The 26,869-nt window shown below is 44.5% G+C and overlaps 3 protein-coding genes and 2 long non-coding RNA genes across 6 annotated transcripts; 2 read left to right on the top strand and 3 right to left on the bottom strand.

The window, feature by feature from the left end:
• Nucleotides 1-201: 201 nt before the first annotated feature.
• gstt1b (glutathione S-transferase theta 1b) lies at nt 202-3,165 on the bottom strand. Of its 2 annotated transcripts, none has more exons than XM_025908151.1 (5): nt 2,725-3,165; nt 2,302-2,389; nt 2,053-2,227; nt 1,207-1,383; nt 202-740 (listed from the first exon to the last, which is right to left on the bottom strand). In XM_025908151.1, exons 1-5 carry the CDS (start codon nt 2,834-2,836, stop codon nt 543-545), a joined length of 750 nt encoding a protein of 249 aa, XP_025763936.1. In that variant the 5' UTR covers nt 2,837-3,165; the 3' UTR covers nt 202-542. The 2 variants fall into 2 exon arrangements, with proteins under 2 accessions (XP_025763936.1, XP_003456595.1); XM_003456547.5 differs by having other exon boundaries at nt 2,077-2,227; nt 2,725-3,154.
• Nucleotides 3,166-5,824: 2,659 nt separating this feature from the next.
• On the bottom strand, nt 5,825-13,398 carry ddt (D-dopachrome tautomerase). Its single transcript, XM_003456548.5, has 3 exons — nt 13,080-13,398; nt 7,889-8,064; nt 5,825-6,173 (listed from the first exon to the last, which is right to left on the bottom strand). Exons 1-3 carry the CDS (start codon nt 13,185-13,187, stop codon nt 6,101-6,103), a joined length of 357 nt encoding a protein of 118 aa, XP_003456596.1. The 5' UTR covers nt 13,188-13,398; the 3' UTR covers nt 5,825-6,100.
• LOC112847156 (uncharacterized) lies at nt 6,180-7,595 on the top strand. Its single transcript, XR_003220536.1, has 2 exons — nt 6,180-6,448; nt 6,630-7,595. It is a non-coding gene; the product is annotated as an uncharacterized LOC112847156 (long non-coding RNA).
• LOC112847154 (uncharacterized) lies at nt 8,069-9,064 on the top strand. The gene is made up of 2 exons (XR_003220534.1): nt 8,069-8,177; nt 8,444-9,064. It is a non-coding gene; the product is annotated as an uncharacterized LOC112847154 (long non-coding RNA).
• A 9,109-nt stretch (nt 13,399-22,507) lies between the features above and the next one.
• chchd10 (coiled-coil-helix-coiled-coil-helix domain containing 10) lies at nt 22,508-25,504 on the bottom strand. Its single transcript, XM_003456549.5, has 4 exons — nt 25,326-25,504; nt 23,249-23,471; nt 22,973-23,114; nt 22,508-22,680 (listed from the first exon to the last, which is right to left on the bottom strand). The coding sequence occupies exons 1-4, from the start codon at nt 25,472-25,474 to the stop codon at nt 22,661-22,663; spliced, it is 534 nt and encodes a 177-aa protein (XP_003456597.2). The 5' UTR covers nt 25,475-25,504; the 3' UTR covers nt 22,508-22,660.
• Nucleotides 25,505-26,869: the final 1,365 nt, after the last annotated feature.

Below are 26,869 nucleotides of genomic sequence, written 5' to 3'. Positions count from 1 at the left end.
ACAATTTCTACATGAAAGGGCCATCTCTGCTTGTGAGTACAAGTCTTGTTTGTTCTACAGTATGCTTGTATTCTGTATTACACTTGCACTGATTACTGTGCATGAAAATATGAAACACTAGGTGGCAGCAGTGCACCGTTGTTTGTAAACATCCATACAGATCTGCACCAACACAGTAAACACAAAGGGAGGAAGCCAGGCTGACAGAGTGCTGCAGACAGTTTATTAAGGCTTGAAGGAAGATTAACAGCAGGTTCATTATACATGAGGACTGAACTTTTATAACTGTGCATTTATTCTGAAAGCTCATGTTTCACATTCCTCTGTTACATAAGCAGGTCTGCAGAGCCATGTCTGCCTGTCTCCATGGAGCAGCCCTGCACTTATGTAACAAGAGTTTACTGAGTTTACTTGAAACATCTGGAATGCATACTACATTATCCTGTTAGTACAGACATACATGTAAGACACTATGTGCATTTGTTGTATTGACACATACGAGATGAATCCAAGTCGTTTGGCCAGAATCAGTGCCATCCTGTTCACATGAAGAGCCTGAGGATCTTGGGCTTGAAGAACTGCATCTTGTTGGAATCCATAGTTTTCACACTCTCCTGTGCTCCCAGGATATACTGGTGTGCCTCATCGAAGAGCTCCTTTCCAATAGCTTCCTGGACTCTGTCCCGCCACGCACTCAGCTTGGGTCTCCCCTCAAACACGTCCAGGCCGGCGCCCACAGGCTGCATTGAGACAAGCACAAGAAGGGGATTCATCAGGACCTGTTTGTTCATCGACCTCGTTCCCAGCAGCTGTTTCAGCTCAGGAAGAGCTCTGAAAACACCAGGGATGTGTGCGAATAGTCAACTAAGTGTTGCTACGGTTACGGTTACGTTGGATCTGTTTACATTTTAATTTAATGTAAGTATTGTTGGTGAGAAACACCATTAATCTAGATGAACTTCCAACTTGTGGAAAAAGGAAATACCATTCCTAAAACTGAGAGACAGAGGACTGGAAAATACATTTAAAATGTGATAAAAGTGACAAATATGCCAAAAATGCACCAACTTACAAAGAAATGACAGATGTGCATTTAATGATGGTGTGACAGAGGCCTGAATGAGTTTAAGGTCACGTGTTTGCTCCTCTCATAGTGGGAACACTGATTCTGATTCCTGCTACTGCGGGAACGTTTGGTCCGCTCACCTGCATGATCTCCACAATGGCGACCAGATCAGCCAGTGAAATCTGATCTCCAGCGATAAAGGGCCTGTCCTGGAGGAACTTTTCTTCAACGAGTTTCAGGGAGGAGTTCAGATCGTCCAAGGCCGCGTTCATTTTGTCCTCCGGGACTTCCACGCCCATGACCTTGGGAATCATAAGCTACAGGCACAATGGATTCAGTGTGAGTGAAACAATGAGCTTAATGCTAAACACGATCTGACTCAGGAGATGAATGATGACACAGTGACTCAGGAGCAAATTCCAACAAACTAGAAAAGTAGCATCTGTCCCAAAGAGGTGGTCGAGGAAATAAAAGCTCGGACACGTGGCCGCCTTCTCTCACACGCCGGGGGAGGAGACGATGTCCGAATGATGTGGATTTTAAGGCAATGGCTATGACATCATCATGACTTGAGCTATATGCATTGAGTTTATAAGTCACACAGCAGGCAGAGGAAGTGTGTCTGGGTGCTGCGCCTCCACCTGCTCACATGACATTAGCTTACTGGCTCAGAGCAGCTCTCTCTCTCTCTCTCTCTCTCTCTTTCTCTGAGCGAGCAGACCAATGAAATGGCAGTGATGAAACTTTACCACAGAGGTGCACAGTAAGAACTGCTGAACTCTCAGTTTTCCAGCAGTGGTATTTATTTCTGATCATTTTCAGTTGGCCCTCACCAGCTGGCCCAGAAACACTCAGGCATGCTCAGACTACAGTGACATCACTCTCACAGTGATTTTACTTCATCACAACTCTAACCAGACAAAAGGACATTTCAACATAGCCAGAACATGATGGCGATAAGATATTACTAATCTAACATCACTTACAAAGATCAGTGAAGGTGAACGTACCCGGAGCCAGAAGATCTTGGAGCCGTGCATCCGGATGGCCGTGTGCTGCCACGACAGGTACTCATTGACACGAGCACGCTGTTGGAGATCAGCTGGGTACCAGAAGTCGGGAGTCTTAAACTTCTCAGCCAGGTACAACATGATAGCAATGCTGCAGAGAAGACATCACTGTGACCGTCACGGCAGACCAGCGCTTCTCAACTCACGACTTTTTGACATAATCACCTTTCAGCCAGGCAGAAGTCTCCATCTCTGAGAGCTGGGGCCTTCCTGATCAGGCTGATCTTCCCAAAGTCCTCCCCATACTGCTCGCCTGGGACCAACACGCGCACACACGCACACAGAGCACATTTTAGTAGCAGATATTTGGAAGAATCGCATGATCATCGCAGACATAGTCACAAGAAAAGAAGTGTAAGAATGATCTGCAGACAGCGTCAGTTATCTGCTGTTCACACTGGCAGCCTTATCGGTGCGGCCGCTGCTCTGCAAGCAAAGGAACCAAAGTTCAAAGAAACCCTGATCCACACCATCACAGACTCACAACTCAGATCTGTGCTGCTCCAAACCTCCTTACTGCTGCTGTGAACGGTCAAACTGGCGACGTTCTTTGTCTCTGTGCGTGCGTGCGTGGGTGCGTGAACTCACCGTCCAGCAGAGAAAGCTTCTTGAAGTCGAAGCTGATGTTGTTCTTCTTGGCGAAAATGTACACGGAGCGGCAGGGCTGCGAGAACAGGTCCAGGTAGAGCTCCAGCGCCATAGCTGACGGTCCTGTGTCGGCTCCTTCTGAGCAGGGTGCGGACACCAAAGAGTTTAAAGCCCTCTAAGATAGTTTGCGCCCCGCCCCCTGCTGTCGTGTGCCTCACGATACCCTGATAGTGGAGTTCATGGCGACGGTGAAACCCTGCAGCTGCAGAACACTGACTGAGTCAAACGGGCTTCACTCTCCTGGAAACAAGCTGAAAATAAGCTGCGCTTTGAATCTACACCAGTAACTTTTACCAACAGCCCTACATGAGACGCACTTAGTATCGCAAAGCCGTGCTTGAGGTCAAATCTGTTGCTATCAAAGGTAAAGTACATTAAGCCAATGACAAGCCTGCATTATTCCCTAATAACCACCAAGGGGCAGGAAATCCCGCACCAACGTGCCAGAATGTTTTCTACGGTGGGCGTGTCTAAGATATTATTATGACCATACAGCCAGCATAAGAGGAAGTGGTATAACAGCTGTTTCATTACACAAACATATGGTTGCTGAGGTAACCATGGTTCCATGAATGAGTTATTACAACTTGAGACACGTTTAAGGACCAGGCAGAACAAATATTTCACAATATACAGTGGGTCCCAAAATATTCCTACTTTATCACACATATAAACACAGAGACTCAGTCTGACGAAGGCAGAGAGGTGGTTGGTATGATGGAGAGAAGGAAGACACATGGGTGTGGCAACCTGAACTCCAGCTGACCCACCTGTCTGTCATCATTGCTGCACTGCCGGTAGTGCTTTGCTTGCATTAGCTTGCACCTCCTTCCCTCTGATTCATTCCTAGAGAGTCACCTGATGGTTTTGGGAGGAAGCCAACATGGGCAGTGTTTCAGCATCAAACCTGAGAGTCAAGTTTAACAGACATCTGGCTTTTATGTGGAGTGTCAGACTAACTAAGGAGTCTGATGAGGAAGTCTGGCTAAAGAATGCTGGAATCTCACACCTTGACTGATTCATGGATAAATAATCTATCTGTGGATCCTGGCAGATGTTTGAATGTGAAATGAGAGAAATACTTTTGACTTAGGTGATAAAAGGTTAATGAGATCATCACCAAACCAAAGTAGCATACAGGCAACCTGGAATTATTTTTGTCAGTTTTACTGTAAAATTATGAGTCCCATCCTTTAGGAATCATCTGAATTTTCTCTCTAGCTCACAATGGTTGAGCAGTGATGAGAAGCACGAGTGGTAAAATCTAGGAGGAGCTTCTGTCTGTGTTCACACAGCAGCACCAAGCACAAATGGAGCTGGAGTCTTTAAAGAGCATTTGTAAAACGGTCCCACCGCTGGCTGATGGTAAGAGTTCAAATCTGTCATCGTTTTTCAGAGCATCTGCCTGAACTGAAGGCATTTCAGGATTGAGATGTGAATGTACTTAGGAGTGATGAGTGTTGAAAAGCTGGAAGGAGTGCTTTGATCAGCTCATGAATGAAGAAAGTGGAGGACAGTTAGGAAGAGGATTAGTAAGGAGGAGGTGAGGGCAGCTATGAAGAGCTACTCTAGATGACAATCCTGTGGAGTCTGTTGTTTAGGAGGACAGTGGACTAACCAGGATTTTAACACAATGCTGGAGAGTGAGAGAGGAATGGAGAAGAACTGTACTGGTACAGAGCTGCAGTAACTACAGAGGGCTGATGAGCCACAGCATGAAGATATTCAGATGTCCAGGTTTACTGGGAGTGAACAGGATGGACAGGACTAGAAATGAGTCCATCAGAGGGACAGCTCAGAGTCAGAGAGGCTGGGATGGTTTGCACATGTGCAGAGCAGGGAGGGTGGATGTACTGGACACAGGATGATGAAGATGGAGCAGCCAGGCAGGGGGGAAAGAGGAAGACCTCAGAGGAGGTTCATGGATGTAGGGGTGTTGGTGTCACACAGGGATGCTGGGAGAGGCTGAGACTCGTAAACCAACCAGCTGAACGTCTGCAGCAGTTCATAAAAAGTACTGTTATCATTCAACACATGCAGTTTTTGGATTCTTCTAAAGAAGAAGAAAATCACCCAAGATCGTAACTTTGCTCCTCGTTAACTTTTATTATGGCGCTAACCAAAAATGAATCACGTCTCCACTGATAACTGGTGACCTACGTGATTACAACGTTTTTGTCTTGTTCTATTTTAAATAGAATAGAATCAGTGTTCCATTTAATATCAGGGTTCTCTGCAGGTTGGTCTCACAGCTGCCGCAGCAGTGCGAGCCAGATGATTCAGGGAGTTCAGTCCAACTGGGAGTCCTCTTGCTCCATCTCTGTGCTCTCTGATCTGATGGGCTCCAGACAAGCTGCAGAGCACTGGGTGAAAGGTCATCTGAGCATTTACATAACTCAGAGATATGCTCCTGTTGTTGCTCTTTCAGGGACAGATGAGGGTCAGTAACCTCCTATGGCAAACACGTGCTAGCATGAACTACCTTTATAAATGTACCCGTGTTCCCTCAGCTGGGGAAGTCAGATCTTACAGCTCATCATTGTGTTAGTCAGGCCAAAGACTTAGCAGAGACTAAACCCTTCACACTGATGTTCATCACTTAGATTAAACTCACCTTTTTCAGTACATTTCCGACTGTAGGATTGAGTTTTACTGCAAATGGAGATGGTCCACTACCTCAACCAACACAGGAGCTTTACTCTGCTCTCACACATAAAGACGTGTCGCTCAGTAAGGACGAGGCATTCAGCCATGTCTTCTTTGGATAAGGAATATTAACACATTTAGGATACGCATGTAAAAAGTGGCACCTTTCTCACTGATGTGTGTGAGCCAGGAGCTACGAGCTGTACGTCGCACTTCTTTAACATGTTGACTGAAATCACCAATGTGCAAAGATGCATATCGAACCTGCCGAACACACGAAACAATGAACATTTTCAGGTGAAGCTGAGCTTTGAGAATCTGGCAGCAGATGAATAACGCTGCAGTGATGGTTCACACGTGTCCGCTAACATGTGAAAGAAGGCAAACACACACACATAAGTGAACTGTGTTTATTTCATCCACATCACAGTAACCTTGTTTCCAGAGGAGCCCTCTGCTGCATCAAAACTCAAACTTTCGAGCTCTTTCTCTGTGCGCTTCTTCGTAACAAGTATAGAAACCAAGCGAATGTAACAGTCGCAGAGCTTGGGTTTGGTTCAGACAGCAGAAATGAACATGGTGTGAAAATGAAGCAAGTGACCTTTAAACGACTGTTCAGAGGGGGGCGGGTGCTGATGTGGTACAGCTGGTCTTTCAGGGAGGCGATCCTTCACAAGAAGCTCATGACGGTTCCCTTTTTCCCCACTTGGTGAGGCTCCAGCGCGTTGAACATAATCACAATCCTGCCAATCAAACACAGCAGTCAGTCTGGACATCCAAATGAGAGCAGCACACTCATCGCTGACAGCGGCACTAACGCTTACTGTGTTTAAACCATCATCACAGACAGAAAATCGGCCCTGAAACCAATCTTTCTACCAAATCAGTTCTCTACATCATCCTAATGTGAAATGTTCCACATGTGTCCAGATGATCTGCAACAACAGGAGGAAGAAGCACATACACACAGCACATCGAACATCTGTGCACCAGCTTTGTCGAGCACGGTGGTGCAGAGGTGAGGATTTGGGCTTGTTTTTCTGATTGTTGAGAGTGACTGACAGGTCAGGTCTTTCCTCCTCGGTTTCTTGTTTGAACCATCATCTCTCCAGTGGAAAACACTATGGACAGATCTCTGCCTGCTTAGACTCTGATGTTTCACTAATGTCATTCAGACTTTCTCCTGTTCTCTCTTACAGAGACAGCAGGCACAAGCTGTTGGCTTACACTGATTCTGAATCACTACCACGGTGCGTACCTTTGATGAATCCAACAGTAACTTTGTGTGGATACAGACCGAGTACATGTCCACACAAATGTAAGTGAATGAGGCCCAGTGAGCCCCACTACAGCAGCATGGTCAGAGTCCAAACCTCAACTCAAACAGTGTGCCAGAACCGTAGCAGAGCTGTGCATGAACAAATACCTACAAATCTCCATGAATCCAAGCAAGGGTGTAAATAAGAGCCACGTTCCTCCACAACAGAGACGTGAACTTAGCTTCTGACTCACGGGGTGTCCTCAGTCACTCCCAGAGACTGTGCTCTCTGCAGAGATGTGGAGTCCCTGATGTAAAGGTTTTACAATGCACAGCATTTTCATTTTCCTTCTGCTTGATATGGTTCCAACCTTTCCTGTGACTTTGCTCCTTGACACTCTTAACCCATCGCACCATCAGATGAAGCCTGCCACGTGTTCCTGACTGTTACTTCCCATGCTACACACCTCCATCCTGGATCCTGGACACCTTGGAAGGTTTATCTCCAAGGCCGAGGTGAGACAGCAGGTCTAGGCCCAGCGCTGAATTAATAGCTGCAGGGCAAGATGGCTGTGTCTACATCGGCTCACCTCTCACCCCCTTACCCACCCTCATTGCTTGTCATGTGGTTTATGGTGTTGTGACGTGGACATGTATGTGCTCTCTGTGCACAGGAGTTTTTTTGTTTTCTGTTCTCATGCTGACCTCCCACAAGGAGCCCAGTATGAGTAGAGGTCTCTTTTTTTCACTCCTCCCATTGTGTTGTACATTTCATTGTTTTTCCAAATTACTGCCTGTCTCCGACCAGTCTTCCCATGTGATGCCTGTGCTATGTATGTATGGTCGGGGGGTCCAATTTCACTGCAGGTGTAAACTTTGCATGTGACAAATAAAAGGCTTGATTGATTGATTGATTGATTGTGTGCTGCAGTGGCATTGATTAGTGCTGGGCTGTGCTGGGATCGGGCCCAGTTTGACTTTATAGCATTCTGCAGAGTGTAGTAAATATACATGCTCCTCTTTCCAAAGTATATTTATACAACAGCTGTCTACATTCAGGAAAGGCTCAGCGGCTCATGTCCATTAGTTTATTCAGTTAGTGAATCATTAACATTCACAGCCTTTACATGTGATCACTGTCAAGCTGTTAAGGAGACAGAGCCTCAGTAAACAGGTAACTACAGCGAGTGTGCACCTCACCTGTCTTGGTTCAGATCGAGCTCCTTGGTCAGAAACTCAAAGATCTTGGCGCTGTGCTCCTTGTTCTTCTCGGCGGTGTCAGTCACACCGATAGCAGACACTGACAGGATCACACACGGAGAGGTGGAACCTGCTATCAGCATCGGCAGCCCCGGCGTCACCACCACGTTCATCCGCTGTACCAAAGACACAGACACTCGAATTGAAGCCCGACTGAGGAAGAAGGCTGCACGGGCAAGGCTTCATCAAACAAACAAAGTGTGCATACTTCCACAGCAGGGCAGCACAGGTGCACCATAGTTACTCTTCTGTGTCCTCACTGCACACGCAAAACATGATGTAGCCTTAAACAGTCACGAGCATCAGTTCAGTTAATCCACTGAATAATACAGTGTTCAATAGTTTGGTGTTATCAGACTTGGTGCAGAGGTAGAGTTCATGTTTCTCTAAGCAGAGTCACATTCTTTCATGTACATCTGAGGTGTAAAATATTAGTGTTTAAAATCCAGAGTTGTGGAGGTGGAAACAGTAACTCTGACCTCTGACCTCCTACAGTGGCTATGACCCTGACCGAAGGTGAAGCGACGCCCTGTAAGAACATTTTGCTCTCCATACTTCTGTGTTGTTTGCTTGGTAAGTCTTTTTTATCTGAGAATGTTTTAATTGTTATTATTAGCTTTTCCTTCTTTTTGAGTTGAGACAAAGCTGTGTGAAATGCATTAGCCACGTTACACGCTGATAGCACAATAACCTGATCTGCTGTATAAACTGTATTTGAAAGCTACTTGTGGCAGATTGAACTGCATGCTGACAAGCCCTGACCTAACACAGTATCCCAGTTTAACTGTTCTCCTGTAAACTGGTGAGACATCGTCCTCTGTCCGGGCTCCAGATGTGAGCGGTCTCTGCCAGCATGTCTTTAGGTTTGGTAAAAAACAAGAGTTCAAGCAAATGCACATACATGTTAATATTATCATTGGATCACGATACAAACAACATGCTGATTAAAATGCGGTTCATGTGTTTCTGCTCCATGGAAACTAGTTTTAGCAGCGTGCTCTTCTTCACTCTGTCAGTCACAGTTCTGTTACAAAGAGCAGACAATAACACTGACAGCAGATCTCCAGAACATCACCTCGACATCCAGGTTTGTCTAAAGTCTTTGTGTTTCTCTGATGAGCATCAGTATTAAATATGGATTCTTATTAGCAGCTTCACTGCTTGTTGGCTCCAAACACTTTAAAGCTTTTGTAGCTCTCCAAGCCTCAGTGGTCCTAAACGGAGCCCGTTTGTACCTGCTGGCTAAAGCTGGAATTCAGCATTTACTTTATTCTTTACATCAGAGCAGGTGTGGGGAACGCCAGGCCTCAGGCCGGTGTCCTGCAGGTTTTAGATGTGTCCTTGATCTACATGGCTAAATGACCTCCTCAGCATGTCTTGAAGTTCTCCAGAGGCCGGGTAATAAACTCATCATGCAATTCAGGTGAGACCTAAAATCTGCAGGTCCCCACGCCTGATCCAGAGGCTGCAGCTGTAAGGATAGAAACTACACCCTCGTTTCATCAGACACGTGACTACGGCTGTGTCCCAATTCAGGATCTGCACGCTTGAAGTACGCATTTCAAGTGCGATTACGTCACCGCCACGCGACGACGGCTGTCTCTAGCTGTGTCCCAAAACGTCGGCTGCATCCTCCGGAGGCTGCATTTGAAGGCCGATTACGTCACAGCCAGGCGACGAAGGCTGTCCCAATTCGTCGACTCCTTCAAATGTGGCCGACAAATGCGTCCTTCATTTCCCCGAATTTGAAGGATGGGTCGGGTGTGTCCTTCGTGGCCCACCATATCCCAGAATTCATAGCGCGGCCCAGTCAAATTTCAGCTGCCAACAATGGCGGCCGCTACTACGTTTTAAAATTAGTCTTATTAATCTTTCTGGGTCACAAAATAAACTTTTAACATATTTTCAGGTGAGAAAGTAGCTGTGTAAACTTCAAATATCTGCTCGGTTTATCAAGACATCCTATATTTGCAAAAGTGTGCCGACGTTTTCGGAGACGTCTGTTACCCACCTGCTCGATAGCAAGCCGGGGGGTTCAATGGTCACTCCAGCCGGCGAGAGCAGCGGAATCCCGGCTTCATCGTTTTCAGACCCCCGCTCCTTCGCTACTCAGGTTAAACATGATATATAAGTCACTCGGATAACTTAAAAATGTAATTGTTTGGCTTTTTTCGGTGTTTTATTTGTTCCGGAGTAAACCGGTTTGGCTGAGATCAAAGTTATTAGATTATTAGATGAAATAAAACTTCTATTAATCCATCGGGTGGGTTCCTCCTTGGTTTTCACACAGCTGAATAAACGTCAAACAGAAAACTGATTAAACAGAAGTGTGAGACGGTCGAGAATTTACGCCAGTGTCCTGTTATATTTTAGATAGCAAGGAGCAGAAGGCCGAGTTTATTAAACTCCACCGAGACAGCGGTGACGCAAATCTGAAGGCTAGACCGTCCCATTTCACAGCCGTTTACTTCCGGCCTTCTCGGTCTTCGAAGGACCCGGCCCACGTAGACCGCGAAGGCCGGGTCCTCCGAAGGATGCAGCCGACGTTTTGGGACACAGCTCCAATTCAAAATGTACTCCAAATGCGCCGTCAATTTCCCCAAATATCAAGCGTGGTCCGGTGCACGCTTCGTGGTCCCATATATCCCACAATCCATAGCACGGCGGTGGGTGTGGATAATTTTGCCGCAAAATACGGCAGAAGGGAGCGGCCGAAGAGAACTGTCAAAAGTAAGTACTGAATATGATGTCACTTATTTATGTGCGAATGTTTAAGAACATTAAAACATTACTGTTGGCCACGTGTCGGCAAAGTTATGTGACATTAGTGATGTTTGTACTTTCAGCGGTAACTTGGTTTTAAAGCCTCTACTTCTAAATACATATATAGTCGACCTTAATCTTACAGAGTGTGATGATTTTATGGATAATTAAAGTCAGTCATATATCCACAAACACAACAAGCTGAAAGTCAGTGATGCTGCTCGGTTTGCAGTCCTGAATATGACGGCACAAGCAGGATTCACTGCACTGTTAATGTTAGCTATGTTATATTGCTGCCTCTGTTCGGTGGTGTCGAGCCAAACGGACTTTAACGTGTGTTTGAACGAGCTGACGGTTCACTCGTTAAGCTGAAAGAAAGATGCTTTAATCACAGGAGTCACACATGTGTCCACTGGACCATCTGGGAACTCTTCTTGTTTAGCACTCGTAATAACACAAACACTAAATCCTCCTTCTCTTGTGCTGTTTTGTAGCAGTGTGTACACCTGAGACTGTCACCTGTCTGTCTGTCCTGCACTCTCTCTCTGTTTCTTTCTCTCTGATTGTGGAATAAAAGTATGAACATGTATTTATAAGTTACACTTGTGTTTGAATCCTGCAGCATATCACACATTTGATTTCCATGTGTGACGACTGCAAGTGTCCAGAGTGAGGACAGACTGAGGGACCCACTGCTGCACATCATCTGTGAGGCTTTGCACCCCTGATGATCCACCAGGACAAACTCAGCAGTGTGTGAGGAAGAGGAGGAGGAAGAGCCAGCAGCAGCTGACAGATGGAGAGAATAGACAGACTGTTCCCTGTTTGTGAAGGACTGCTAGGAAAGTTTAACATAACTAATTGTCTGTCCTGAATCAGTCTTATTAGGTAATGTTCAAATAATGTTATCATCCCAGTGTTTTCAGTGTGGGAGAAAGTACTCAGGGCCTTCAAGTTACACACTATGAAAGGCAGCAACAAGTTTAATGTTCAGAAACCTAAAGTATGTATCAGCAGCAGAATGGAGCTAAAAATAAATGTTTGTTTCAGTTCTATGAAGCTTTGAGTATTTTGGATTAGTAGCACTGCTGTGTTTGTTGCATCATATTGCTGTAATTGTTTATATGCTTTATATATTCTGAGGTAAGTTGATCTATAGTGTTACATCATATTCTATAAGGATGTTATGTGTTTGTATACTTTCTGCCCAGTTTGACCCATTTAGCAGAAGTCAGCCTGTTTAAGGCTCTGATATCTATTCTGTATGACTTAAAGCAGTTATGACATGGTCTGATTTTCTCACCCAATAAAGGAATATTTCATATATCAGTCTGATCTTCATTCTATCAGAAACAGTTATCACAGCTTGTACATTTGCTTTTTACACATATATATAAGCATTGAGCCAAATGTAATAATGCCAACATATTGAAAGAACAATGTTTGTCTCTTATATATAATACATCTGTATATACACTGTCAGAGATACTTGTCTTTGAGTGAAGATTTAAGGTGATAGGAAATATAAATAACTGCTACTTGAATCTTTGACCCAGAGTTCAAGCTCACTGCTGTAATGTGTGTGTGTGTGTGTGTGTGTGTGTGTGTGTGTGTGTGTATAATCTGACAATACATATAATATTGTCCATATTATATTAACATTACCACAGTGAGATGACTTTAGTCTCATGAACAACATTAGCTAATTATTATTTACTAACTAATCTTAAATGACTGTTCAGTACAGAAATGAAGCCCAACTATCATGTTTTACAGTCCTGTGGTCTCAACTAATCAAAGTGATGTCATGACAAAAATGAATGACCAACAAAACATTTTTCTCCTTCATTTCTGTCACACAAAGCTGTTTGAAACATTTCTCGCGGTTAGTATCATGGTTGCTAGGCAACCTGAACAGCGCGACGAAGGCTAGACCGTCCCATTTCACAAGCCTCTCACTTCCGCACTTCCCGTACTTATAGTACGCACCGTACGTAGCACGCGTAGTGCGCGTACTTCAAGCGTGCGGTCTCTTAATTGGGACACAGCCCATAATCCAGTCCTGCTGATGGAGCTGTGATACTGAATCAACTTTATTGACACAGCGGCTCTTTGAAGCGTGTAAAAACACTTTTGACGCTCTTTCACTGCGCGGTGACTTTCACCGGTTCACGCGTCATATCCGACTCTTCCCGATCGGTGCTTGTGATTGGTCAGCTGTCGTATGTGGATCAGGGTTGACTGAGAGCTGATGACCGGCCTGCTGTGATCCAGACAGCGGACACGTATCCTCGGTGTGCTGCGCTCGGCTCGCAGGCCTGTCAGCCTGGAGGTCGGGCTGGGGTCCGTGTGTGTGTGCTGTACTCACGTCCTCGGGTTTCCCCAGAGCCGCCGCGGTGCTGGAGCACAGCCTCTTCAGAAAGGCCTCCGAGAACTGGCCGGCGGGCAGGTTGCTCTGTAGCTCGATGAAAGGCATGTTGGAGCGCTGAAGCCCGCACGGACGTGACCGTGGGAGACTGAGACGGATGTGTCGTAAGAGCTGGCGAAACCGGAAGTAAACATGTAAAACCTTAACTCTTTACCTGGGCTGTAAACACACGGGAAATACTACAACTGTAATTCATGACGTCAGGTGTCATCAATCACAGCCCCCCTGCAGTCACATGTCTGCCCCCCTCCCCACCATCCAGCAGTCACATGTCTGGCCGCATGTTCTCCTTAGATCGTCGGCTCTCTGGTTGGGGTCCAGAAAGTGATGTGAGCTTTACAGGTAAGTTTCTGGAACCCTCAGGAGACATATCCGTCCCACTTTGGACAGAGCTGCTCTCACTTCTACAAACCTGGACAAATGTGTTTAAACATAAACGAGGCCGTCCACGGCTGCAGTGTCGCTGCTGCCCCACACAGACTGTGTCTGCTCCCACACTTCAAGGCAGAAAGAAACAAGTGCGAGCACTCACAGAGAAGCAGGTAGCTTCAGTCTGGACTGTTAAACATCAGGTTCTTATGAAGCCCTACGGAGCCTCACAAGGGACTGTCCAGAGCACCGTTAATGAACTAAACCAAGACTGACAGGGATGACTTTGTCCCCTCCCAGACGGCTGGTTTAATGTGTTCATAGTTCAGGCCAAGCGGCCGTGTCTTCCATCGCTGTGGTTGTTTCCAAGGTCTCAGTGCTGACCTGGAGGCACGTGGACTTAACACATTTTTGCAGGATCTCACACCAGAACAGCTTCAGTTCTTTTCTCTAGTGGACCTTGCGGGGCTCCGTAGGAGCTCGTTTCCTGTTTGTGCTGTAAAAAGAAGCTTTTCTTTCCCACCATCGCCAAAGTGCTTGCTCATAGGGGGTTATATGATTTTGGGGTTTTTCTTTACCTTACGATATAAAGTGCCTTGAGGCAACTGTTGTTGTGACTTGGAGCTATATAAATTAAACGGAGGACTAGCGCTATCAGAAATATTTCATAAATCCTTATTTGCTATCAGTTTTGCTCCAGCAGTTGAATGATGACGAAATTTGGTAATAATGAAGAGTTTGCAGAGTGTCTGTGAAGAATAGACTCCTGAAGGAGAGTAAGAGGGCTTCGGGGGGGAGGAGGGCTACATGACCTATATGTATCCTGGGACGACCACATCAACAGGAGGGAAGAGCGACACAGGCTGCACACAAGAAGGTGATGAGGTGGTTTGCTTTTCAGTCACTGCGGTGAGCTTGGTGCACTTGGCTGACACCAACAAACTGAATGAAGGCCGACTCTTATGGAGGACCAGAAGAGCCACGCGCATCGAAATAAAAATTTCTGTGCTTTAATAATGAATTTTAGAATAAATTCTGCAATTGTAAATTCATTTTTGAATTCCAATTTAATAAACTGCATTTCAAAATCCTTTTTCCAATTGCATTTCAAAATCCTTTTTCCAATTGCACTTTAATAAACTGCATTTCAAAATCCTTTTTCCAGTTGCACTTTAATAAACTGCAGTTCAAAATCCTTTTCCACTTGCAATTTAATAAACTGCAGTTCAAAATCCTTTTTCCACCTGCAATTTAATAAACTGCAGTTCAAAATCCTTTTTCCACCTGCAATTTAATAAACTGCAGTTCAAAATCCTTTTTCCACTTGCAATTTAATAAACTGCAGTTCAAATCCTTTTCCACTTGCAATTTAATAAACTGCAGTTCAAAATCCTTTTCCACTTGCAATTTAATAAACTGCAGTTCAAAATCCTTTTTTCCACTTGCAATTTAATAAACTGCAGTTCAAAATCCTTTTTTCCACTTGCAATTTAATAAACTGCAGTTCAAAATCCATTTCCCTTTCCTGTTCGCTCTGGGATTAGCTGCTGGATTAGCTGCTGGATTAGCTCTTCGATTAACAACTTGCTGGAGGCTATTCAAATTAGCCACACCGTGGGATGTAAGGAGCTCTCTGATTGGTTGGTTGGACACAGGCTGTCTGCCAGCCTGGATTTTTCTAGCTCAAAGCTTCTCCCTGCTACGAAGCGTGTGTGCTTGTACAAAGGCCGTTCAGCGTCGGGATTTACACTCGGCTCGACACGGATATGTGAAGAATGAAGGGACCCTGCAGCGAAACGGAGAGCCAACCTCTGACTGAGTGCCTGTCTACACATTCTGACCACCTGTTGAAGGTAAGGTGCTAACGTGGCTAACGCTAGCGTCACCGCACGTAGCCCCGTTATTTTAAGATCATCTTAGCTAATGAAAGTTTTACGTCGCAGCTGTACGAGCTCGCTACGTGTTTTATAAGCTGCTGTGCTCTTCACAAATAAAGCTGGAAGCAGCTCAGACTGTTAGAACCAGCACTGAGCCCTGTTACATTTATACGGTGTTAGAGCAATGGCTGCAACCTACAGCCTTTAAACTAGCGATTACAAATGCTGACAGTAAACTCATCAGTCCAGATGTTACCACATTACTCTGTGGTACTTAAGAGTTAAAACAACTGAGACAGGCTGATTAAAATAACAGCTGTCAGTTCTCTCATTCAACATATAAAGACTGGAGATCACACTACTGATTTCAGTTCATTTAATATGTGAGTGCACAGATTCATTCTCAGCTAGACATAAATGATGATCAAAGGTTGTATGATGAATTCATCAAATCCCAGCCTCTAACACAGTGCGCTGAATCTTAGCTTTGAATGTCCAGTATATTCTAATCAGTGCAATGTAAGCATTCACCGAACCTATAGTATCTACACCTGTGTGGCAAATGTGTGGTAAAGATACAGATAATGAAATTTAATTATTAATACAATATACATCATGAAAAATGAAAGCTGAAATTGATTCAGTTTAGTACTTTTCTCTGTATGCTCTGTGATTATAAAGGCCTTAAATTCTGTGATATATACTGTAAATGATTTTCACAGAGGTCTTAAAGTACTTAAATCACTGCTGATAGTCTGGTTGTTTATATTTTCACATGTTTTTGTGTCTGTAGGGCTGTTTGATGACGATTTGGACTCCTATGGGAGATGAGGACACACCCACATCTGTTCCATACTGCAGCCATTGATGGTGTTACAGCTCTGAGTCAGATTTGGGCCATCAGACGCACACACTGGAAAACCAGCACCTGGACTTCATGCAGGAGAGACGGCCTCAGTGATGGACTCTGCATCCTCTACTTTACCTCTAATCTTTCTTCTTTAACACACAATTAAAATCACTCCAAAAGAGTGTAAACTTACTGAGGAAGTCTCTAACTTGTACACATTTGTACTTTTACTTGTTTTATGAGTTATTTTTAAGAAGAGTAAAGTTATTCACATAAAGTTGTTATTCTTCTGTATTTATTCTTTTGTATCATGTACCACAGTCATACTGAACTTTACAGACCTGGTGAATTGGAGAAAACAAAGATCACACACACATACATACACACACATATCATTCAGCTTCAGCAGTATTTCTATTCATCTTATGAATTTCCAGTCTAATGTCAATTCACTGAGTTCAGTTTTGGTCTTAAACTCCAGAGAATACCACCTGGTTCAACAATCTTTTTATCTGATTATTGGCAAAATGTTTTCTTCTGAAAGAAGAAAACATTTTGGGCTCAATTTCAGCCTCAGGCAAAATTGAGCCCAAAGAAACAACAACAAAGTTTAGTTCCTCTGGATTTTCCATGGAAAATTGTTTTATCACTCATCCAGGTGACTTCTCCAGTGTCACGGATGAGTGATGAATGTATCTCCCACTGGAAACCATTGTGTCCAGTTAAAGTCAATCGACTTTTTTTAAGGAGAGTTGTTAGATGCTGTGCTCATGAGGACAATGGGTTTTAACTTGCAGCACAACACAAAGCTGCCATACTGGATCAACGATCAAAACACTTAATTGAGCAGAATTAAGGCAAAATGTAATATCCTCATATGATGACACATCACACATGATCCAGCATTGTTCTAAGAATGCAAACTTTCTTAATGGAAGTTTCCACAGCTGCCAGAAAGGGACAGATTTCTGGCTGGTCTTAATGAGTGGTCGTTGCTCTCTCGTTTTCTCTGGAATTGCTGCACAGAGGATGTAACACCCATGATAAGCACTGAGGTTTGTGTCCTTGTCAGAAATCAGCAATACTCAGCTTCCAGGTAAGGAAAAGTGGAACCAGAAGATATTCAAATGCATCTCTCCACAGCTGCTGATGAATTCTACAAAAAACAAAGTTTGTTAAAAACATTTGCAGGTGAATCACCACTGATTTATCAGCGACATCCATTTACTCAAAAAATACTGACAAGTGGATAACTAGGATATATAATATCTATATAGATATAATTTCAAAAATGTCCTGTACAAAATGGAACTGTATATGACAAATGTGGTGTGGTGCTTGTGGAATTTTTAACAAGGACCCTGCAAAACTTTACAGTACTCATGCTGCCAAACTTTTGACAGCTAGGTGTGCAGTAGGGCTGGGTATCGTCACTGATTTCTAGAATCGATTCATTTCCGATTCACAAGGTCCCGAATCGATTCGATCCACGATTCGATTCAATTCGATTTGAATCTGGGAAATTTTGACAGTCAGAAATATTATAATTCAGATTTCATTGACATATTTTTGTATCTATAAAAAGGAAGCTGACACACGCAAGACTTTATCAAAGGTGTGAGCGTCACAGCAGATGCCTTTGTGTCAAAGTAGCTGAAGATAATACAGAAAACATGAAGGTGGTTGTCCTGGCCTGGGATTTTATAAAAATATGTATCTGCAGTACATCAAAAACGAAAGAAAACCATTAATCAACATATGAACGTTACCTCTGACGTTACAGCGGTTTTATTAGAGACACGGCTAAGGGTTTTGCATAATTTTAAAAAGTTTAAATTTGTTCAGTATTGAACGGCAGAAATTAGGTTTTCTTTTCGGAAGTATGTAAAACAAAAAAAACAAAACAAAAAAACAGCGGCCGACAGCTCTGTAAACAACAGTAGAGTTGCGCGTAACAAGCAAGCGAATAATGCAGAAAACAGTACAGAGAGAGAGAGAGCTGTGCATGAAGTGTGATTTTATCGTGGGTGAAGCAAAACAGTAAAAGTCAGAGGGAATTCATGACGATGTTTACGTGAAGCGTAGTTTGGATCTTCTTTTGCTGTTGGTTCAGTCAATATTGTTTGGAGAGAGATAAAACTAACAGCTTTAGAATCAGCGCAAAAAGGGCGTGAACACAAAGCGCTACCCGCCGAAACATCAGAATCAGCGAGCTGTCAGCTTTCAGCACCGACCGTGTCCGTGCAGTTGTTGTGCCAGAAAGTGATTGCCGTCTGCGGGAACGCGCGCAGACGCTTAAAGCTGCAGCGCCCGTCGGGTGAGAAAGGCGACATCTCACTGATTCTGATCCACGGGTCCGCGCTGTGTGTTTACGTCCTTGTGCAGAATCCGTGTACCTGCTCTCATTTACTGTCTTAGCTGTTTGGTGGTTGTTGAAATTTTGTGAGGTTTCACCTGAGATTCTGGCGTTTCGGGCAAAATAAATTTATATTAAAAAATCGATTCAGGATTTTAATGAATCGATTTCACGTTATCCAAGCCAGGCAATTTTAATCGATGAATCGATTATTAAAACCCACCCCTAGTGTGCAGTTCCTGCTTTAAATGCATTCAAAATCTAAGTGATAAGAGGCCAGAAATGTTTGAACTCGCTTATGAACCTACATCACTGAGGCCGTCTCTCCTGCATGAAGTCCAGGTGCTGGTTTTCCAGTGTGTGCGTCTGATGGCCCAAATCTGACTCAGAGCTGTAACACCATCAATGGCTGCAGTATGGAACAGATGTGGGTGTGTCCTCATCTCCCATAGGAGTCCAAATCGTCATCAAACAGCCCTACAGACACAAAAACATGTGAAAATATAAACAACCAGACTATCAGCAGTGATTTAAGTACTTTAAGACCTCTGTGAAAATCATTTACAGTATATATCACAGAATTTAAGGCCTTTATAATCACAGAGCATACAGAGAAAAGTACTAAACTGAATCAATTTCAGCTTTCATTTTTCATGATGTATATTGTATTAATAATTAAATTTCATTATCTGTATCTTTACCACACATTTGCCACACAGGTGTAGATACTATAGGTTCGGTGAATGCTTACATTGCACTGATTAGAATATACTGGACATTCAAAGCTAAGATTCAGCGCACTGTGTTAGAGGCTGGGATTTGATGAATTCATCATATATACAACCTTTGATCATCATTTATGTCCAGTTGAGAATGAATCTGTGCACTCACATATTAAATGAACTGAAATCAGTAGTGTGATCTCCAGTCTTTATATGTTGAATGAGAGAACTGACAGCTGTTATTTTAATCAGCCTGTCTCAGTTGTTTTAACTCTTAAGTACCACAGAGTAATGTGGTAACATCTGGACTGATGAGTTTACTGTCAGCATTTGTAATCGCTAGTTTAAAGGCTGTAGGTTGCAGCCATTGCTCTAACACCGTATAAATGTAACAGGGCTCAGTGCTGGTTCTAACAGTCTGAGCTGCTTCCAGCTTTATTTGTGAAGAGCACAGCAGCTTATAAAACACGTAGCGAGCTCGTACAGCTGCGACGTAAAACTTTCATTAGCTAAGATGATCTTAAAATAACGGGGCTACGTGCGGTGACGCTAGCGTTAGCCACGTTAGCACCTTACCTTCAACAGGTGGTCAGAATGTGTAGACAGGCACTCAGTCAGAGGTTGGCTCTCCGTTTCGCTGCAGGGTCCCTTCATTCTTCACATATCCGTGTCGAGCCGAGTGTAAATCCCGACGCTGAACGGCCTTTGTACAAGCACACACGCTTCGTAGCAGGGAGAAGCTTTGAGCTAGAAAAATCCAGGCTGGCAGACAGCCTGTGTCCAACCAACCAATCAGAGAGCTCCTTACATCCCACGGTGTGGCTAATTTGAATAGCCTCCAGCAAGTTGTTAATCGAAGAGCTAATCCAGCAGCTAATCCAGCAGCTAATCCCAGAGCGAACAGGAAAGGGAAATGGATTTTGAACTGCAGTTTATTAAATTGCAAGTGGAAAAAAGGATTTTGAACTGCAGTTTATTAAATTGCAAGTGGAAAAAGGATTTTGAACTGCAGTTTATTAAATTGCAAGTGGAAAAAGGATTTTGAACTGCAGTTTATTAAATTGCAAGTGGAAAAGGATTTTGAACTGCAGTTTATTAAATTGCAAGTGGAAAAAGGATTTTGAACTGCAGTTTATTAAATTGCAGGTGGAAAAAGGATTTTGAACTGCAGTTTATTAAATTGCAGGTGGAAAAAGGATTTTGAACTGCAGTTTATTAAATTGCAAGTGGAAAAAGGATTTTGAACTGCAGTTTATTAAATTGCAAGTGGAAAAAGGATTTTGAACTGCAGTTTATTAAAGTGCAACTGGAAAAAGGATTTTGAAATGCAGTTTATTAAAGTGCAATTGGAAAAAGGATTTTGAAATGCAATTGGAAAAAGGATTTTGAAATGCAGTTTATTAAATTGGAATTCAAAAATGAATTTACAATTGCAGAATTTATTCTAAAATTCATTATTAAAGCACAGAAATTTTTATTTCGATGCGCGTGGCTCTTCTGGTCCTCCATAGACTCTGTGATTGGCTGCAAACTGGAAGCTGTGGTGGGGAGCAGGGCCCTGAACAAACTGGTGTCCATCATAGATGATCTGCACCGACCTCTGAACAGGCAGTGCAGCAAAGAGACTCAGCTCTGCTGCCACACAGGAGATCATTCAGATATACAGCACGTGTGTCAGGCAGAGATGCAATGATAATAATCTGTTAGATTTAGTGTTTCTGGAGTTACTGTCAGTCTTATTTTGAAAGCAGTGTTGTGTGGCTCATGTTGGGAGCTAACACACACAGTCCTAACTGGCTGCTGCCGTTCTTTCAAACGGACACATCTACAGAGGACACTCGCCTGTTGTTTCCTGTGTGTCGGTCAGCACAGATCTCAAAAAGGCTCAATTCATTTTGTGGTTTTTTTTGCAAATTTAATGTGACTGTAGCTGTGTCCCAAAACGTCGACTGCATCCTCCGGAGGCCGCATTTGAAGGCCGATTACGTCACAGCCAGGCGACGAAGGCTGTCCCAATTCGTCGACTCCTTCAAATGCGGCCGACAAATGCGTCCTTCATTTCCCCGAATTTGAAGGATGGGTCGGGTGTGTCCTTCGTGGCCACCATATCCCAGAATTCATAGCGCGGCCCAGCCAAATTTCAGCTGCCAACAATGGCGGCCGCTACTAAGTTTTAAAATTAATCTTATGAATCTTTCTGGGTCACAAAATAAACTTTTAACATATTTTCAGGTGAGAAAGTAGCTGTGTAAACTTCAAATATCTGCTTGGTTTATCAAGACATCGCATATTTGCAAAAGTGCGCCGACGTTTTCGGAGACGTCTGTTACCCACCTGCTCGATAGCAAGCCGGGGGGGTTCAATGGTCACTCCAGCCGGCGAGAGCAGCAGACTCCCGGCTTCATCGTTTTCAGACCCCCGCTCCTTCGCTACTCAGGTTAAACATGATATATAAGTCACTTGGATAACTTAAAAATGTAATTGTTTGCCTTATTTCGGTGTTTTATTTGTTCCGGAGTAAACCGGTTTGGCTGAGATCAAAGTTATTAGATTATTAGATTAATTAAAACTTTATTAATCCATCGGGTGGGTTCCTCCGGGATTTTCACACAGCTGAATAAACGTCAAACAGAAAACTGATCAAACAGAAGTGTGAGACGGTCGATAATTTACGCCAGTGTCCTGTTATATTTTAGATAGCAAGGAGCAGAAGGCCGAGTTTATTAAACTCCACCGAGACAGCGGTGACGCAAATCTGAAGGCTAGACTGTCCCATTTCACAGCCTCGCATTTCCGGCCTTCTCGGTCTTTGAAGGACCCGGCCCACGTAGACCGCGAAGGCCGGGTCCTCCGAAGGATGCAGCCGACGTTTTGGGACACAGCTTATTAAAACAAGTAAAACACCTGGTGAAATTTAAAATGCAGCTTTCATGTTAAAAAGTCTGACATTTCTTTAATGTTCAGATCTGTGTGCTGTTTACATTAGCGCAGTGTGTGGCGCACACACTTTAACCAGTGAGTATCCAGCTGCTAACAGACTTATAGCACCAATCCAGCAAACAAACCTTTAATGTTCAGTGTTTACCCACCATCATCATCATCATCAGTTTCCCACAATGAAAATAATCAAAGCAGGAAGTGAACATTTGTACTTTGTTTCACTGGAGCATCCCAAAGTAGGACAGACCAACACGTGACGTCGACAGCAGCTATTTATTAAAGAGTTCATCACTGTTATAGAGTCAGCTCAGACCAGCGCGCGCGCACACACACACACACACACACACTGAAGTACAGCACTCCCGTTGGTGTCACGTGATCTTCACCATGACTGTGGGGTCCGTTCATCACACCAGCGATGTCACACCTGCACAATCACAAACAAACACGAGTGACCACTCTGCAGACATCAGTCACTCTCCTAACACCATCAGCGCACTTTGTTTAAAGGGAATTGTTCCTAATGAGGGAACCAAAATAACCAGGATGGATTAGAGGTTCTGAATGTTTGTTTTCCATTGACTGCCCACCCCCACTGATCATGTGACTGCACACTCAGAGCAATCACATGAAGCCGGTGGGCTGTTGTTGCAGGTTTTTGTGGCGTGCTCCGAGTAGAGCTGCAGTATGAGGCTCCACGCCTCCTTTACCAGACTTACCATGGGAGAACTTGCACTGTTTGAGCGCCTCATTGAAGCCCTCACAGAGAGTGAGGTCTGTCTGGTTGGTGGCACAATCCAGAAACTGTTTGACCTCAAAGTGACAGGGGCCCGGCTGGGCTGGAGCAGACCGGGGGGGCTCCTGAATGAGAGCATAAAGAAACATCACACACGTGGCATTTCAAACCACAGCAGCTGCAACATTAGAGCTGAGGAAACGGGTTCAAGTTGGGCACGCTGGGCGTCGTCTGGGCGACATTTCCAACCACCTCTTACCTGGTATGTAGTTTTGGCTGGTTCTGGACTGCTGCTGCTGCCCCCACTGAATGCTCCCGTGAGGGCGCTGCCAACCACGTGGCCCACAGCTGAGCCGACAGCTACCCCTGCAGCTGTGGTAGCCATCTGGGCCATGAGTCCTGGACCCTGGGACTGAGCAGGAGCTGGGGCCAGGGAGGCCGGAGGTGCATGAACAGGAGCTGGAGCGTGGGATGGAGCTGGGCTACAGACAGGAGAAAAAAAAGTCATGCTACACTGCTGTAAGCAGGACAAGAGCAGGACAAGAGCTTCCAGCTGCTGAGTGTGCTCTCTGTGCTGCCGTTAGTTTCTGAGGGTAGGCTTCACGTCAGAGTTCACTGTCCCACAGCCTGAGAGAGGACGCTCAGAATAAGCAGGCTCGGAGTTATGTGTGGACTTGTGATACGTCAGCCGTCGCAGACTAAGTACTGTTCCAATTCAAAGTATGCCCAAAATTCCCAGATGTGTTCCAGCTCCTCCCGTCCTATCCAGCGTGCATTGATGGTGGTGACCTGTGTGGACTCGGTGCAGCTAGAGCTGGGCGATAGAACGATAACGATATGTATTGCGAAATAACTTTTTCTTGATAGAAAAATTAAACTATTGCGATAGGCCTCATCTCTCTTGTCCTCTTAAAAGAAAAAAAAAGAACAGCCAATCCAAATTAAGTAGCGCAGAGCCGAACCAATCACAGCCGCAGAGTCACGTCACGTGACTTGTTACGTACAGCACAAGCGCCAAGGCGCACATGTGTATTTGTTTTTGCAGCCGTGCAGCCCGGGTAATGAAGGAAATGAGTTTGCCGACTAGAGAAAAATCAACCGAGAGCGTGAGCGAAGGTTACCGAAGAAAAAACAGATGATGGGTCCAATGCCGGAGAGCTTGTCGAACGGAAGGGCCACAGAAGTTCTGTAGTGTGAAGATATTTCGGCTATTTCAAGTCTGACAAAAAACAGAGTAGTGCGCACTGTAAATTGTGCCGAAAGCAAGTCTGGAAATACAATAAAGCGGTGCATGCTCAATCTCTGACTGAAAGCGCTAATTTGTCATTCGGCTTTTGTCAGACTAAAGTAACTGTTAAAACTGTTTGAAAAGCTAAGCTATACAACAAGGAGAGATTGAGAATTTCCTTTTAGTTCTCAGTTTATTTGATATTGACAAAAGTTAGTCAATTTTGTCTGTTCTTCTGTAAAACAAAGTAAGATTTATTTTTAGAATTAATATTTTGTTTCTAAGTGGAATTGACAATTTAGTCTGTTTTGTTTGTTCTATTTTGAAACTTAAACGCTTTAGCGGCTGCCTTTTGTGTAGTTTGCAATATTTGCCTTTATTTATCTGAAACTGAAGTCTCATGTTCCTTAAGTACATCTGCCCTGTTGAACTTATTATGGGAAATAAATATTTAAATCAAAACAAGCTGCTAATTATTTCATATTTTACTTGTGAGCAACGGCACATTTAAATCTTACAAATATAGTTATTTGGCTTATATCGTGATATATATCGTTATCGCCTGAAATGAAAAAAACATATCGTGATATGAAAAAATCTTATATCGCCCAGCTCTAGGTGCAGCCAAAAATCCCAGAATGCATTCAGTCCAAAACTCAAACGATCAAAGTCACTTTGATCATTTCTAAATGTTAGTGTTTGGTTTCTTTGTTCCTGACTAAAGTTCAGCTTTGTAACTGGATCATTTGATTTCATTTGGAGAGCTGTCAGTATATGTTTTACTGAATATTTCACCTGTCATATCCCCTGATGTAAACTGTGCTGTTCTTATTTAAACAACTGAATTCAAGCTAACATTAAACATATTTTAGTTCAGAGATGATCAAATTATGTTTTTAATATTTGTATAATTGTCCAAGCTCAAAGCTGTTAGCTAAAGCTGCTTCCTGGAGGAAAACTTCACTCACCTTTTGTGACCATAATGTCACAAGTGTTTCAGGCGCACGCCCCCGTGACAAACTCACGTGTACGGCGGAATCAGTTTGCACTAATGCAGCAGCAGCAGCAGCACTGAGATATTCACACACAGGTACTGTGACAGTCTCACCTGGCTGGAGCCGAGGGACGGCTGCGGCTTCCTCTGGCCATTGGAGATGATTTAGCGGACAACGCAAAGCCTGGACACGCCGACCTGCTCGCCTCTGCAGCGGCCCGACTGACCTTGTGCAACTCGCCTGTGTAACTGGAGGCAAACATCGCGAGATTTAGGCCTTACTTCAAACTCCCGTAGTGTCTCCTGGCGGCGGCGGCGGCGGGGGGGGGCTACACTTCTTGGGTTTTTTAAAGTTTCATTGGAGGCTGGTAAACAGCAAAACGGCGCATTAGCGCCATCAGCGGGTATGGGGGATGATCTACACAGTTCAAAACCAGCAACACTAAATCTCAGCTGCTGATAACCGTCCATGGCTGCAGAGCTCCGTTTGCAGCAGCTCACTGAGATCCGGCTGACTCTTTGTCTTCCTGTGGTTTTGGGTCACTTCAGTGAAGCCTGTCCTGTGCTTTCAGCTTCCCACAGTGGTCACAGGGCCCTGAGTGAAAACTGTTCCCTCCCGTGTGTCTCATTTCTCTGTGTTTGGTGGATTTTCTGAAACCATTGTCCTTTCCTTTCTTGCTCCTTTCATTAGAGTATGTGCTCTGATGTCTGAGCTGCAAACTGACCGGTGGTCTTGTATCGTCGTCCGGCTGCAGAGCTCAAAGAGCCCATCGCTGATCCTTTTCCCTAATCTGACATGAAACCGGGACAATGAACGCTGTGTGTGACGCAGTATAGATGTGGACAGAACTGTAACACTGGTCCATGTCTGTGTGACTGTGTGCAGGTGTAGAATAGAAGCAGTAATGTAAGATGCACCCCACGGCTGTGTAACTGGCAGTGCTGCTTTCTGAGCGACTGTCCACCCACAGCTCTGTGCTTCTCCTCATGTTCACAGGTTTCTGTAGTTTGGTATCATAACCAAGGATTTCATCTTTTCATTCTGTCCCTTTACAGCTGTTTACTTACACACAAATCATGAAAGCAGCCCACTGACAACCCATCATGTACTACAGCTCGTGTCACTGCCCCCTGATATCAGCATCACCCGTGACCCAGCGACGTGTTTCATGGTTTCCACTCCACGGTGCTTCTCGTGCTGTTGTGAACACTGGTCCGTGACTGCAGCGTGGGTTGGCTGTGTGCTCTTGTGCAGCAGTGCGGGGAGTCCCCTCAGCTCTGGCTGTGGTGAGCGCTCACAGGCAGTACCGCTCCTGACCGCAGGGGGCACTGTGATCCCCGGGCTTCCTTCTGGAAAAGCTCCGTCGACGTTAAAGCTTTCGAAGAGCGTCCATCCTGTGAGCCGAGGTGCAGGCGGTGGTCTCGGGTTATGCATGTCAGATAGCGGCAGTAACAACGCGCAGGCTCCGTCTTCTGTGAGAGGGCCGAAGGTCTGAAGATGTCTGCCGCCGTGGACTTCCACTCTCAGATCGCCTCCATCATGGAGGTGCTGGCTAACGCGGCCGTGGCGGAAATCTGCAAAGTTGTGGACGATGGATACGCGGTGGTTCACCTGGAGATGTCCCGGAGCCAGAAGGAGAACGAGTTCCTGAGGAGGA

Source organism: Oreochromis niloticus, linkage group LG6 (assembly GCF_001858045.2).
Source record: "Oreochromis niloticus isolate F11D_XX linkage group LG6, O_niloticus_UMD_NMBU, whole genome shotgun sequence".
Taxonomy (NCBI): domain Eukaryota; kingdom Metazoa; phylum Chordata; class Actinopteri; order Cichliformes; family Cichlidae; genus Oreochromis; species Oreochromis niloticus.
This window is presented reverse-complemented; position numbering and strand designations above follow the sequence as displayed.